Genomic DNA, 14,891 nt, shown 5'->3' with positions numbered 1-14,891 from the left:
TTGAACTGCACATGTGCGCACAGCCTGTCCCAACTAGCCCGGCAGAGAAACCGCTCTCCCAGCACTGATAATCCTGTCACCACGGCCTTCTCACATCACATCTGCTACCCAGACAGATTTACACAAGTTGGCCCTGAATAGGAGAAGGAAACATGGTAGAACCTCAATAATCTGAAATTCACATGTCCACAGGCCTCTTTCTCTGCCCTAGAGACTGAACCGACGTGGAAACAGCCAAATGTAGAGTTTGTGATCATCTAGATAGGGAATGGACTAAAGTGTTCCTTTATTTTACCTTTTTAAAAATGTAAACTATTAAGTAAAATCACTGTATAAATAAGGGACGGTTAAATCTATGCAAGATTTGATCAATAGCAATACTGTGAACCCAATCTTGAGTTAGGATGTACCTAGGTCATGTGTGAAACATAAACAAAGGAGAAAGCATGGCCTTGAAAATGTTATAAATTATATAACTATTAGGGGAAATAAAATGTCCTTTCATAAAGCAACTGGAGAATAAGTCAACAATATAAACCATGAGACTATACAGCAGAGAATGTCTGTGTGGAAGCCTGTAAAAATTTAGTACATACAAAAGATCACTAAAGCTAGAACCTGGCCCACCACTGAACATGTGGCTCTTTACAGGTAATTGTCAGCAACCACACACACAAGAAATAAACAGGTAAATAAAATAAATTGCAAATACTTAACAGTACTTAACATTTAAAATCTATTCATTAACACAGGTTTTGATAAGGAGTCTTCCTAGAAGCACTTTGTTAGCTATTAATTTGTGCTGATAATTACATGATGACTGAAAATATCAAAACCTTAGTTTTAGATTTTATATAACTCTGATTTTACTATAATTCATAATATCCCTCCCCTCTCCCTTCCAACTGCTCTATATTTGTGTGGTTTTGTCTTTATAAACCCTCCCAAATCTTGGGATAGAAGTGCCCAGATCTCCAGATATATATCCACTCAAAACTGCCAAAAATATAACTACTAATAAGGCAAAGAAGAAATACCAAAATGGAAATTCTTGTTTCTTCCTTATTTCTTTCCTTCTATCTGTCCGCTTTCCACCCATCTTTCGAGCCTTCCTCCTTCATTTCCTCTTCCTACCTTAACTTCCTTCCATTCCACCATCCCTCCTTCTATCCTTCCATCCCTCCTGCAAAGACTCAAGACCTGCCATATATCAAAGAAATAGAGCTAAACAAAATAGTCATGGCCCCTGTTCTCAGGACATTTAGGATTTCTGCACAGCAAGCAGAGGGATCTAACCAATCTCAAACATTTGAAATTACTTGTGACACGGAATGCACACGTAGGCTAGGTTTCTCCCTTTTGTGCTGGAAACTGGGAAGATGTAAAAATAGCCTACTTCAAGAGCACCAGGCTGTACTCCAAAGTTCACAGTGGAAAAAGTTGGTGTGACAATGATGGACAAGTCATGTTGGTGCCAGGAGACCTGGATTCAATTCCAAATCTTCAGAGAGAGAGGGACGCATACAGAAGGTTTAGCAATGCCCTGGCACATACTAAGGCTCACTCAAAGTGATTATTGTTATTATTGTGGAAAACTCAACAGAGAGCACTTTCTTGGAAACAATACACATTGTTGTATTGCTTGATTTTATTCAACAAATTTGTATGGCTATTGACATTAGCTTTTTAAGAATATGTGATCAAAGTAATAGTAATACTCGAAGTGATGTTCAAGTTTAGAGCTCATCCAGGCTTTCCCAAACACAACAACTCTTCAGTGTCACTTGTAAAGGAAGAAGCTTTGGGCTGTGACAATTCATACATTCCCAAAATGGTATGACTTCTTAGAAAACTGCTGTCAGTGATGGAAACCAGAAGAACATCAACCAATGCCAAAACAAAAAACAAAACAAAACTTCAAAATTTTTGGTTTTATAGATCTCAGGTTTGGTTGTTTCATGTATCCCCTTTTGTGTATGGGGACAAGTCCAGATTCCTTCAAATTTGGAACTTTAGAAAAGTAGCCAGAATGCCATTTAGAAGAACAGTTTTCTTCTCTTTACATCTGAGAATTTATAAAACGTTCTTCTTTCTCTCTGTAAAGGAGTTTTCCAAGGCTCTTCCCAGCAGGTGGGTGAATACCTGGTCCCAGCACAAAAGGTGATCTGGCTTCTTAAGGGACTTTGGCTCTCTGACAGAGCCAGAAATACAGGTTTCCTACTGTCCAGGACCCGGACCTCTCCATAGGAGAGAAGCCTGAACTCTGATCCTATCACCGGCTTGTTACTTTGGAAAGTTCTAGGAGCTCAAGGAGCTGGCAAGGGAAACTTCCACTCACGATATATCTTGCTCGTCTTGGAAAAAAAAGCTTGACATTCTTGAGCCTGAGTCAGATCCATATTTTCAAGCTTTCTTGGCACCAAACGATGCATTCCTAGTTGGTACACAGCTCCATTCCCCAGGGACACAGGAAAAGGCCTCCGCTCAAGAAAGCTTGGGTACATTTTTGGAGCACCTCCCCAGTTGCAGATCTAAAACCTTTCCATCTGTCCACTTTCTCCTCCCTTAGATCACTTGCTTCTGAAAACCGTATCTCAGGGTAGATAGGGGGTTCCTGTGATCAACTGACTTTTACAGATTGGAACTCAGGGTCAGAGAGGCCACAAGGCTTGTTGTAACTGGCAGGTAAGAGTCCTTCTTGGCAGGTACTCATCAGCCTCACATTTTTGGGCCTCTAGACTTCCTGGACCATGGCACCTCAAGGATACTCTTTCTACCAACCTGGACAAAAAAAAATACTGGTTTTCACTAGAGCAATATTTCTTACTCCTGACTGCACATCAAAATCACATAAGGGGGGCCCTGGGTAGCACAGGCGGTTGAGCATCTGATTCTTGGTTTCGGCTTGAGTCACCATCTCAGGGTCATGAGATCAAGCCCCGCATCGGGCTCCAAGCTCAGTGAGGCATCTGCTAAAGCTTCTCTCTCCCTCTCCCTTTGCCCCTTCCCACACTTGCTTGCACGCACACACTTCTAATAAATAAATAAATCTTTAAAAAAAAATCATACAAGGGGGTGCCTGGGCAGCTCAGTCATTAGGCGTCTGCCTTCGGCTCAGGTCATGATCCCAGGGTCCTGGGATCGAGCCCCATATCAGGCTCCCTGCTCGGCGGGAAGCCTGCTTCTCCCTCTCCCACTTAACCTGCTTGTGTTCTCTCTCTCCCTGTCTCTCTCTGTCAAATAAATAAATAAAATCTTTAAAAAAAAATCATATAAGGACACTTATTTAAAATGCAGATCCTCAGGTTCCACCCTTCCAGAGACTCCAAGTAAGAGTAGGATAGAATATATGTATTTTTAGCAAGTTTCCCAGGCAATTCTGACATACCAGCTCAGGGCTACTCAGAAACTGGCATTAATAAAATCTGTAAGAGCAGAATGAAACTACTTTCCCCTTATAAGGCGGAGTGGTCCCACTCCCCAGGCCCTCTAACAGTCCCTTACTGTTGGGTGCCTGCAAGATGGAATTAGTCTTTGCTTTCATCAGAATGACTGGTCAGCATGGTGGAAAACAGCTCACAGTGTAGGGCAGGAGACCAGGCTTTTAGTTCAACTGTAATGTAATTCAAGTGGGGACCTTTTCCAAGCCCTGGGGCCCTGGGTGAGTCACTCAACTCCTTCTTGGGCTCAGGAGCTTCCTCTGTCAAATCAGGCTCATGAGGCAAATGTCACCTGAACCTGACAAAGGAGTCCTTGTGCTCCTTAAAAGGAACATGATAAACAAGTATAACAGTGAGAGACTTTTAAAGTTCCCTCCTAGGCCAGCCTACAAATTGCAATCAGCATCACTGAGAGCCAAGTTTGCTGAAATGTATCTGTTAGCAGACCTCCCTCCGGTGCAGACCATGGTTCCCTAGTTCCCGTTGAATCATGTACCCGTGTCTAAGCCAGGCCCATGAAATTGTCCCCTCCTCACTTGGATTTCTGGCACCGCTTCTTGATAACCCCTCCTCTACCCTACCCTAGATGTCAGAGGTTAGTGAACTTCAGCCCACAGGACAAATTCGGACTTCAGTCTATTTTTGTAAATAAATTTTTATTGAAACAGCCATTCTCATGCACTGATGTATTACCCATGGCCGCATTTATGCTACGGTGGCAGAGCTGAGTGTGAAGGAGACAGTATGTATTGTCTTCGTCTGCAAAACCCAAAGTATTTACTATCCAACACTTTACAAAAAAAGTGTGCTGACTTCTGCTACAGCCAGTCTTTTTCAGACATTTTTGGCCATGACCCACAATAAGCACACTTTACAATGAGACCTAGTGTACACATAGATACTTATGTGTGTATTTATATAGACATATTTCTCAGAATAATATTTACCTTTACTAAACGCAATGCATTCTAAGAGGTTTCTAGTCTATTCATTTTTTTTTTTCCAAAAGCTGTCACGACATTTTATTAATTTCCTGACCTCAAATGAGTCTTGATTCATATTTGGAAAACACTGCTTTAGACAAACTGAACAACTGGCTACTTGCAACACATGTCCCCTGCTCTCCAGCCTCTACTTCTTTCTTGGCATTGCTCCCTCCATCTGGCAAGGCCTGGTCCTTTCATCTCTATGTATACAAATCCTTCCCATTCTTTAACAACCAGCCCAGCTTCCATCCCTTTCCTGAAGTCTGCTTTGAACCTCTAGTCCCAAAGCATTTTCTCATCTCCCACAGCATTTTTTCTCTTCCTCTCTTGTAGAAATTTAAGGTTTCTGCATTGCAGAACAGTCATCTAGTAATCTGTGCATCTTTCTAATGATGTACTCAAAGATCTTGAGTTTCTTAAGGGTATGGTCATAAGCATTTTGTATTCTAAATACCATGCAGTACAGTGCCTTATACTCTGTCAGTACTGGATAAATGTTTATTAAATTGAAGTAAGTAAATATTTGTTACTAAGGGTATAATATGGCTCATGCATGTAATATTTTATCCTGCAAAGTTAAAGCCTGTAAATATATGGTATGTTGTAAGTGCTCAATAAATGCTTATAAAGACAAAGGGAGGGATAACCTGGGCTTGCCAGTTTCCATTCCAGTTGCTAGATTTGTGTTGTTAGAGAAGGCATCACAGCTTGGACTGACCTAAGCACAACTACCAGCCACACATTTTGAGTCTAAACAGTAGCACTTGAGAGAGCTTGATATGGTCTCTCCCTTCCCAAGGAAACAAAAATGTACACCATCACTCCCAGATCATTAACAGTAATGCCACTAGCATGGATAAGAGAAGAAAATTACCCAGAACGAAATTTCTTCAGGAATCCCAGCACATCCTGAAATGCTGTCGTTATAACCAGGTCAAGTGGTTTTACTGCAATCTGTTTAAGCATGACCAAATAGGACTTATTCTCAGGAATTCAAGGATGGTTTGATATCAGCAAATCAATCATGGTATTTCATTACATTCATAATAAAAGAGAAAAAAGTATTCGTATATCACTAGATTCTGAAAGGACACCTGATAAAGCCAGCAGCTGTTTCTACAAGGTGCTAAGTAAAATGAAAATAGGAAAAAAATATCTACATAGACCTGATAGAGATTTTACCAACATTAAAAAGCAATCACCGGGGTGCCTGGGTGGCTCAGTCAGTTGATCATCTGACTCTTGATTTCCACTCAGGTCATGATCTCAGGGTCATAGGGCTCTGCACTCAGCACAGAGTCTGCTTGAGATTCTCTCTCTCCCTTCTCCTTTGTCCCTCCCCCCCAAATAAATAAATAAAATCTTTTCAAAAAATTTTAAAAAGCAATCACCAAAACAGATGGTAAAATGTTAAATCCATTTCCATTAAAATCATGAATTATCACAATTATTATTTAATATAATTCTGAAGACTGTACCTAATGCAATAAGAATATGACATAAAGGGTAAAAATAATAGAAAAGGAAACATAAAAAGTCTTTTAGTCACAGATTATATGACTGTATACCTTTTAAAAATCACAAGAGATTACAGAGTTTTTAGAAAAGAAAATGTTGTAATTAATACTAGAATGTGCTAAGGTGGTTGCAAAAGAGAGAAAAGACCTCTCTTTATATAAGCACCAAAGAAATTAGGAAGAAAAATAGGATATCAACATTAAAATCAAAGCTGTTAAAAAGCTTTGAACCAGTTTCTTCAATTAATAAATTAGAAAGAGAACATGTGAAAGGGAGATATGCAGATTAAAAGATACTTAAGAGATATCAACCAGTTATAAAGTAAGATCTGTTAGATCCCAATCAGAAAAAAACTATTAAGGAAGGGGTGAGAATAGGAGAAATTATTAAGAAATTACTTTTGGAGCTCCACTTCTGCATTTCTGTTTAGGATGTGGACATCTATAAGAGAATGTCACTCCTACCCCAGTAATAAGAAAAGGCCAGGAAACCTACAAAATCATAACTTTTCTTGAACTCATTAGAAATATGAGGTCATAAGGCAATAAAGCAAGTGAATCCCATAAAAGTGACAAGCCCCTTCAAGAAGAAACAGGACACAAAACCATCTCTCCTTTGGCAGATCACAGAAAAAAGAGGATGCTTCTATAAAAGTGAAAAATAAGAAGTCACTTAAGAGTTTCAAAAATGCTTAAAGGCCAAGAATGCCTATCATGTTGGTTTAAATTTCTAGGAGTCCCAGATACAAGGGACACATTTCCAAGTTATTTCCCACAAACCTTCACTGGGTGCTCACAAAAAAGATGGGAGACAGAGAAGGAGACCTGATAGTGTTGGCATGCAGCAATGATCAGCTACTGAGAGACAAGCATGAAGCCCTTCCAGGTCTCCAGACCTTTCTTTTACAGGAAACAAAAGGCTTAAACTTTTGGATATATGAGTTGCAAACTTTCTCATCCCAAGAACCCATGCAAAAATCCACTGTTACTGGAATAAGGATTGAAGTGAAAACCCTCTGCCCTTGGAGAAAGGGTAGGAAAACTTTTTGGACCCAGCATCTTACTCCAGTACTAAGCAGAGATCTGCTGCCACTAGAGAAGGGTCAAGCACCTGACAACAGAGGTCTATCTTATATCACAGACATGTGGGCACTGTTGAAAGCTGCAGATGAAACAGAAACACTGAAAAATATCCTCCAGCACCCCATCTTTGCTTTTGGCACACAGTAAAAATATCCCACTTCTGGAAGAATTTGAACCCTATGCAACACTAAAAATTATAATAGAAACAATAAAATCCAAACCCAGCTCAACTCCTGATTAGATTAATTTAACCTTGCACAGTAATGGCCTGATAAAAGAAGAGGTATGCCCATTTCTGTGTATAAATATTTTTTACCTGAAAAAAAAAATAAAAAATATTGTTTACCTGCGTCTCTACTGTTCTTATATACATTCTGTCCAGTATTCAATGATAAATTATGAGATACACAAAAAGCAAGAAAGACTAAACCACTGCTTTATCTCTCAATAAAGAGATACCAGGTTCAGAAGTAAATCAGATATTAGAAATAACAGGCAGGGAGTTTGGAATAACTATGTTTGATATGTTAAATGATCTAATGGAAAAGGTAAGCAACATATTAAACAGATGGGGAGTTTTCTCACCAAGATGAAAATTATAGAGTCAAAGAGAAATGCTGGAAATAAAAAACAATACCAGGGATGAAGAATTCCTTCACTAGGCTCATCAGAAGATTGGACACAGCTAAGGAAAGAATCAATGACTTAAAGATAATGACAATAGAAACTATCTAAACTGAAACACAAAAGAAAAAAAAAAAAGTAAACAAAACCAAACAGTATGTGTAAAGAGCTCTGAGACAACATATGGTCACAAATCATCTAACACACGTGTAATCAGAATCTCAGAAGAAGAGAGAGAGAATGGGGAAGGAGAAATATTTAAAAAGATGATGACTGAGAATTTTCTAAAATTAATGAAAGACAATAAGCAATAGATCCAAGAATCCCTCAAACCCCAAGCAAGGTTAAAAAAAAAAAAAAAAAAAACCTAGATATATTATAGTTAAACTATTAAAACCAAAACATAAAAAGAAAATATTGAGGGCAGCCAGAGGTAGGGGTTGGGAAGAGTTTAAACACAGAGGAACAGAGACAAGAACTGAAGCACTTTTCTTGGAAAGTATGCAAGCCAGAAGACAATGAAGTAATATCTTCAAAATACTGAAAAAAAGAAATGAATTTTTAACATTTTAGGTGTGATAATAGTACTGTGGTATTACATATTTTTTCTCAACAGCCTTTATACTTAAAGGTTCACACTAGGGACTGTTTCACACTAATCAGAGAGGAGAGCTCACCTTGGAGATGAAGGTAGAGATAAAGCAAGATTGACCATGAGTTGATGATGATTGAAACTAGGTGATAAGCAGGTGGGAATTCAATGATATTCTCTCTACTCTCATAAAATTTTCTAAATTGCCATAATAGAAAATTTTGTAAAGAAATGGAAATTTTAAAATATTTTTTATTTGAGTACAGTTGACACACAATGTTACATTAGTTTCAGGTACAGAACATAGTGATTCAACTTCTCTATATGTTATGCTATGCTCACCACAAGTGTAGATAGAATCTATCACCATACAACACCATCATAATACTATTGACTATATTTCCTATGCTGTGCCTTTCATTTCCATGACTTATTCATTCTATAACTGGAAGCCTGAATCCTCCACTCCCCTTCACTTACTTTGCCCATCCCTCTACATCCCCTTCCCCTTCTGGCAACCACCAGTTTTTTCTTTGTATTTAAGAGTCTGGTTTTTTTGTCTTTTTCTTTATTCATTTGTTTTGTTTGTTAAATTCCACATATGAGTGAAATTATACAGTACTCTGGGTCCATCCATGTTGCAAGATGGCAAGATCTCATTCTTTTTATGGCTGAGTAATATTCCACTATATATATATTCCACATTTTCTTTACCCATTCATCTATGGATAGACACTTGGTGATTTTGCTTTTTGTTTTTTTTATTCATTTGTTTTGTTTTTTAGATTCCACACTTGATCTTAGCCAAAAGGCCAAGAAGCGATTGTGTTTTAGATTCCACATAAGAATGAAATCATATAGTATTTATGTTTCTCAGTCTGACATTTCACTTGGCATAATGCTCTCTCAGTCTATCCATGTTGTTGCAAATGGAACAATCTCATCCTTTTTATGGCTGTGTAATATTCCATCACACACACACACACACACACACACACACACACACACATCTTCCTTATCTGTTCATCTGTCAATGGACACTTAGGTTGCTTTCATGTCTTGGCTATTGTAAATAATGCTGCAATGAACATAGAGGTGCATAGATCTTTTCAAATTAGTGTTTTCATCTTCTTAGGGTAAATACCCACCATACACAAAAGTAAACTCCAAATGGGTTAAAGACCTAAGTGTGAGACCTGAAACCATAAAAATCCTAGAAGAGAAAACAGGCAGTAATTTCTCTGACATTGGTCACAGCAACATTTTTCTAGATATGTCTCCTAATGCAAGGGAAACAAAAGCAAAAATAAGCTATTGAGACTACATCAAAATAAAAAGCTTTTGCACAGGAAAGGCAACCATCAATAAAACGAGAAAGGCAGCCTACTGAATGGGAGAAGATATTTACAAATAATATATTTGATAAGGGGTTAATATCCAAAACATATAAAGAACTTATGCAACTCAACACCAAAAAACCCCAAACAATCTGATTTAAAAATGGGCAGAAGACCTGAATAGACATTTTCCCAAAGAAGACATACAGATGGCCAACAGACACATGAAAGGATACTCAACATCACTATCATCAGAAAAATGCAAATCAAAACCACAATGAGATGTCACCTTACACCTGTCAGAATGGCTAAAATCAAGAACACAAGAAACAACAGGTGTTGGTGAGGATGTGGAGGAAGGGGAACCCTCACGCACTGCTACTGGGAATGCAAACTGGTGCAGCCACTTTGGACAACAGTGTGGAGGTTAATCAGAAAATTAAAAATAGAATTACCATATGATCCAAAAATTGATTTAAAAAAAAAAAGAGAAAAACATGGACAGAAGAGATGAGTGTATCATAGCACATATCCCATCAGGTTTCTCTCATTTTTTCCCTCTAATTATCTCTTCCCATACATAGCCTTTGGTTCACTGTGGGATCACAGGTCTCCAAACTGGGGTCACACAGGGCTGCAGCCACAGCCGCCCTCCCCAGTGATGTCACCCCAGCAAAACCTACCAGTGCCAAAGCTCTCTTCTCCACACAGAGAGCACCGTCCCGAGTCCATCAGATTGGAGAAGAATCTCCATCCCACTGGGGTCTCATATACAGGGACCTTCATTGATTTGGCCACTCTGAAAAATGAAATTCAAGGCAACAGTCAATTCATATATCTCTTCTTTCTTTTCTCAGCACAGAAGGAAGTCTTTAGAATTTATTAATTCCATAACTAGATTTCAGAACATTCTGGACAGTGTTGACAGTTTTCAGGATATTAAAAGCCATAAGGTAGAAAATGATAAATAATCTATTCCAGTGGTTCTCAGTTTGCTTTCCCCATAATATAGAAAATATTGAATTAATGTAGAGGATATTCTCACTTTTATGTTTCCCTTCTATAAATGTTCCTTTATCTTCATGGTAAGATCCCACTTGGGGATCTCAGAATCTAAATTAAGAAGGAGTTTAGGTATAAGCACATTGGAATATTGTTTGACAATATCTACTAAAGATGAATATACACATATCCTATGACCCAGCAATTCAACTCCTAGAAATTACTAATGACATGTAGTGGACAGCTCAGCTTCACTGCCCCACCCACCCACACACACGCAAGGACTTTTAGGATTGGAAAACTCATTCTACCAGCTCCCAGAAATGTTGATGGGTAATAGCTCACAGACATGGCCTCCACTCTCTGCCAAAGAGAGATGTCACACTCAAAATCATGCTTCCTTTCCTGGGTCAATCCACATCCAATGACTGGTAAATGAGGGATGTATAAAGGTCTAGCCTCCTTGCACCTATTTGGCACAACTCTGTGGAGCCATTTCAGCTCTAGAGCTCCCCATAAGTTGGCTGAGGCCTTCGCTGTGACTGCACTGCAATCCAGCTTCTCTCGGTGTCCTATTCCCCTTCCTCACTCCCTCATAGGTACTGATTTTAAAGACAACTTTGGTCTTGATGGCAGAAAGGAATAAACTTCTTGCAAGCAAATCTCTCTCAGGGCTGCTACCTGGGGAACCCAGTGTGTGACATTACTCAACAGAATATATACACAAGATTTTACAAAAATGATCATAGAATCACAATTCATAAGAACTGAACAAACCAGGTGTCCACTGAGTAGAATGGACAGATGATTTGTGATATATAATGCACCACCATAAATTTCATGGAACAAACTATTGCTACATGCAACAACTTGGATGAATCTCACAAACATTGTATCAAGTAAAAGAAACTGGGAACAAGAAAATATACATTGTATTGTTCCACGTAGATAAACTTCAAGAACAGCTAAAACTAATTGGTGCTGTCACAATTCAGGCTCAGAGGATCAGAGAGGTCAAGTGTTTTGTTCAAGGTTTCACAGAGGTAAGAGGCAAAGCTAGAATTTGGACCCAAGTCTGCTTAATTTCTGCTTATGTTCCATTTCCCTATATCATGTTGTCTTCCCAAATGTTCTAAGAGGTACGTAGAACTCAGAATATGTTGGGGAATGATCTGATACTGTACCATTGACCTAAAGAGTTTCATCTTTCCCATAGGCAAGCAACCAAAAAGCAAAAACACCAAATGTCTGCCACCAGCAAGATTTAGTTTTTCAAAGGCTGTAAGTGCAGGAGGTAGCCAGAGAAAGGAACCAGTGAGGGTATCTTGGTGAAGAAGAGAAGAAAGGTGCACAGAGGACAAAGGACACAATGTAATAATGATTTCCTTAGGTTTGTTTTGGGCCAGCTAAAGAAAAAAAATATCTAGAAACTCTTGCTACAGGAAAGTGAACACCTTTCTTTCCATAATATCCAAATATAACTGATGTGTTCAGGATCTTGAAAAATTGTGTGCTAAATCTCTTTCAAGTTTGCTTTGAAAAGAAGCACTTTTTAGATGTTCGGGTATTACATCAAAGGTTCTGTTGTTGTTGTTGTTTTAATGGGCTAAGAAAGATATACAATCATATTTATATCCTGGTAGGAACAATGAAGTAAATCCTCCCCAAACTGTAGATCAAAGGTAAATTTTCATAGCCATTAATTTCATAGTCAGAAGCTGAAGGAAGGAGGAATAATTCATACAGAAGCTTCCCAGAGTCAGCACATAGAAAGCCTAGGTCAAAATTAATTTAGCAAATATGAAAGCATATGATTACCAAATAGAATGTGCAACATGGAGTAGATGTAAGGGTAAGAAAAAGGGTAGAGAGTTTGGGGACATATATTTTCTAGCTAAAACATTCTTGTAGGTTCAAAGCCAAGTTGGCAGATCTGAAGGGAGGAGAAAGGATTTCCCTTGCTCCCACCCTTCCCAATTAATCACTGTCAGGAGGTCACCAGGCTGAGGGCTGAGGCTGGATTTTAAAGGACCGGATACTTCTATAACTATAAGCCACAGTTGTAGCTATGCAAGCTAAGATAACAATATGGGTAATTAAATTCCGGGATCCTGAGCATGAGTTGATTGTGCCCTAGAGTCAGAAAGGAATTCCCCTCCCGTCTCCCTCTACTGAACTTGGGATCCATCCCAAACACTGCATTCAGCAGATACCATGCTCTAGGCTGGTTTTTGGCAGGAACCCCCCTGGAGATTTTCTGAAAGCTTAAAATGAAGCTGCTCATGCTGAGGGTCTTCACCCCTCTTGACCGCCGCCACCATGTGTTGGAGACAAACATAAGAACTCACTTCCTAGGAAAGACCAGAGTATGAAGAAAAAGAAAGAAAATCAGTCTCAACCACAATTTTCCTGCAAGTGGGAGTTGAGTTCTGGTAGTTAAAAAAACAAAAACAGGGGCGCCTGGGTGGTGCAGTCAGTTAAGTCTTTGACTCTTGGTTCCAGCTCAAGTTGTGATCTCAGGGTCCTGAGATTGAGCCCTGTGTAGGGCTCCACACCCAGCATGGAGTCTGCTTAAGATTTTCTCTCCCTTTCTCTCTGCCCCTCTCCTCCTCGTGCTCTCTCTCTGTCTCAAATAAGTAAACCTTTAAAAACAAACAAACAAACAAACAAACAAGAAACAAAAAGAACCATGGTGGATGCAAACCGCTCAGTGTGATTTTTAAACTTCTAAAAATGTGGCTCTGGGTTGGAAACAGCCTCAACTTATCTTTCCAACAGTTTCTCTCATGAAAGTCACTACAAACTCCTAATAACTGGACAATCTCTTATTTTTCAAATTTGCTCTTTCATTTTTGCTATTGTTGGCTACTCCCTAGTCCTTCTTTATGCTTTTCATTTTACCTGGATTAATCCTTTCCAATCTCTGTCAAAATCCTTCATGTTGGGGCGCCTGGGTGGCTCAGTTGGTTAAGCGACTGCCTTCGGCTCAGGTCATGATCCTGGAGTCCCGGGATCAAGTCCCGCATCGGGCTCCCTGCTCGGCGGGGAGTCTGCTTCTCCCTCTGACTCTTCCCCCTCTCCTGTGCTCTCTCTCTCTCTCTCAAATAAATGAATAAATAAAATCTTAAAAAAAAAAATCCTTCATGTTGCTTCAAGACCTATCTTAAATGTCCTGCCACCATGAAGACTGTGGCCAAAGGCTGCTAGGTGACCAACAAACCCATCTCTTCTCCTGGACACTCAGCTGGACTATACTTCCCAACCTCCCTCCCAGTTAGCTGTGGCCACATGGTGGAGTTCCAGCCAATGGAACTTGAGTGGAAATGACATACACCCTTTGCAGATCTGGCTATTAAACTTTCCCATCCTCCACGTTCTTTCGCCTTCTGCCAGCTTACAGTGGACAAGCCGAGCAAACCCGGAAGCTATACATTGAAGATGGTAGACCCACAGTATGGAAGGATCCACGTCTCTAAATTGCCATTTGGAGCAGAATCCACCACCAATCAGGAACACCTGTTTTTAACTTTTGATGACTGAGAATATTGTCTATAGTAGCAGCTCCATTATCTTAATCAATATAACCCTTCCTCATCATTACAATCAATCCATAGTAACCCTTCCTGCTACGTTTCCTCTCACTTGGTATAGTGTTTACGTTGTCATTGCTGATGTTGTCACATCCTTAACACTTTTCTTCCACACACAGATACACACTACTATCACTACCAGCATTAGAAGTTCTTTGAGGCAGTGGGCGCCTGGGTGGCTCAGTTGGTTAAACGACTGCCTTCGGCTCAGGTCATGATCCTGGAGTCCCTGGATCGAGTCCCGCATTGGGCTCCCTGCTCGGCAGGGAGCCTGCTTCTCCCTCTGACCCTACCCCCTCTCATGTGCTTTCTCTCATTCTCTCTCTCTCAAATAAATAAATAAAATCTTTAAAAAAAAAAAAAAGAAAGAAAAAAGAAAAGAAGTTCTTTGAGGCAGGAACTACATCTTATATACTTCTATAGCTCTTCAATGTTTAGGATAATATAGCACCTTGTCAGATTTGCCCTTAATAAATTCTGTATCATTTCAGTTGACTAATATCTATTATTTAAGGGTGTTATTGGATAGCAGGGGGCAAAGTATCTCTAATTTTTGTGGTCTTTTTTTCTTGTAGTTTCCTAAAAATATAACTAAGTCATTTCTGCATGTTTTATTTATTTATTTACTTTAAAAGATTATTTATTCACTTATTTGAGAGAAAGTGAATGGGGAGAGGGACAGGGGGAGAGGGAGAGAGAGAATCCCAAGCAGACTCTGTG

At 39.4% G+C, this 14,891-nt stretch overlaps 1 protein-coding gene across 1 annotated transcript in view; it reads right to left on the bottom strand.

The window, feature by feature from the left end:
- Positions 1-14,891, bottom strand: part of PGM5 (phosphoglucomutase 5) — a 200,328-nt gene that overhangs the window by 63,263 nt on the left and 122,174 nt on the right. Inside the window, exon 7 of the mRNA XM_021694328.1 lies at positions 10,263-10,378. Coding sequence (XP_021550003.1) covers positions 10,263-10,378 — 116 coding nt within the window. The remainder of the gene's footprint in view (positions 1-10,262; positions 10,379-14,891) is intronic.

The sequence above is a fragment of the Neomonachus schauinslandi genome, chromosome 13 (assembly GCF_002201575.2).
Source record: "Neomonachus schauinslandi chromosome 13, ASM220157v2, whole genome shotgun sequence".
NCBI lineage: Eukaryota > Metazoa > Chordata > Mammalia > Carnivora > Phocidae > Neomonachus > Neomonachus schauinslandi.
Note: the sequence above shows the minus strand (reverse complement) of the source record. Positions and strands in the feature narration are given on the sequence as shown.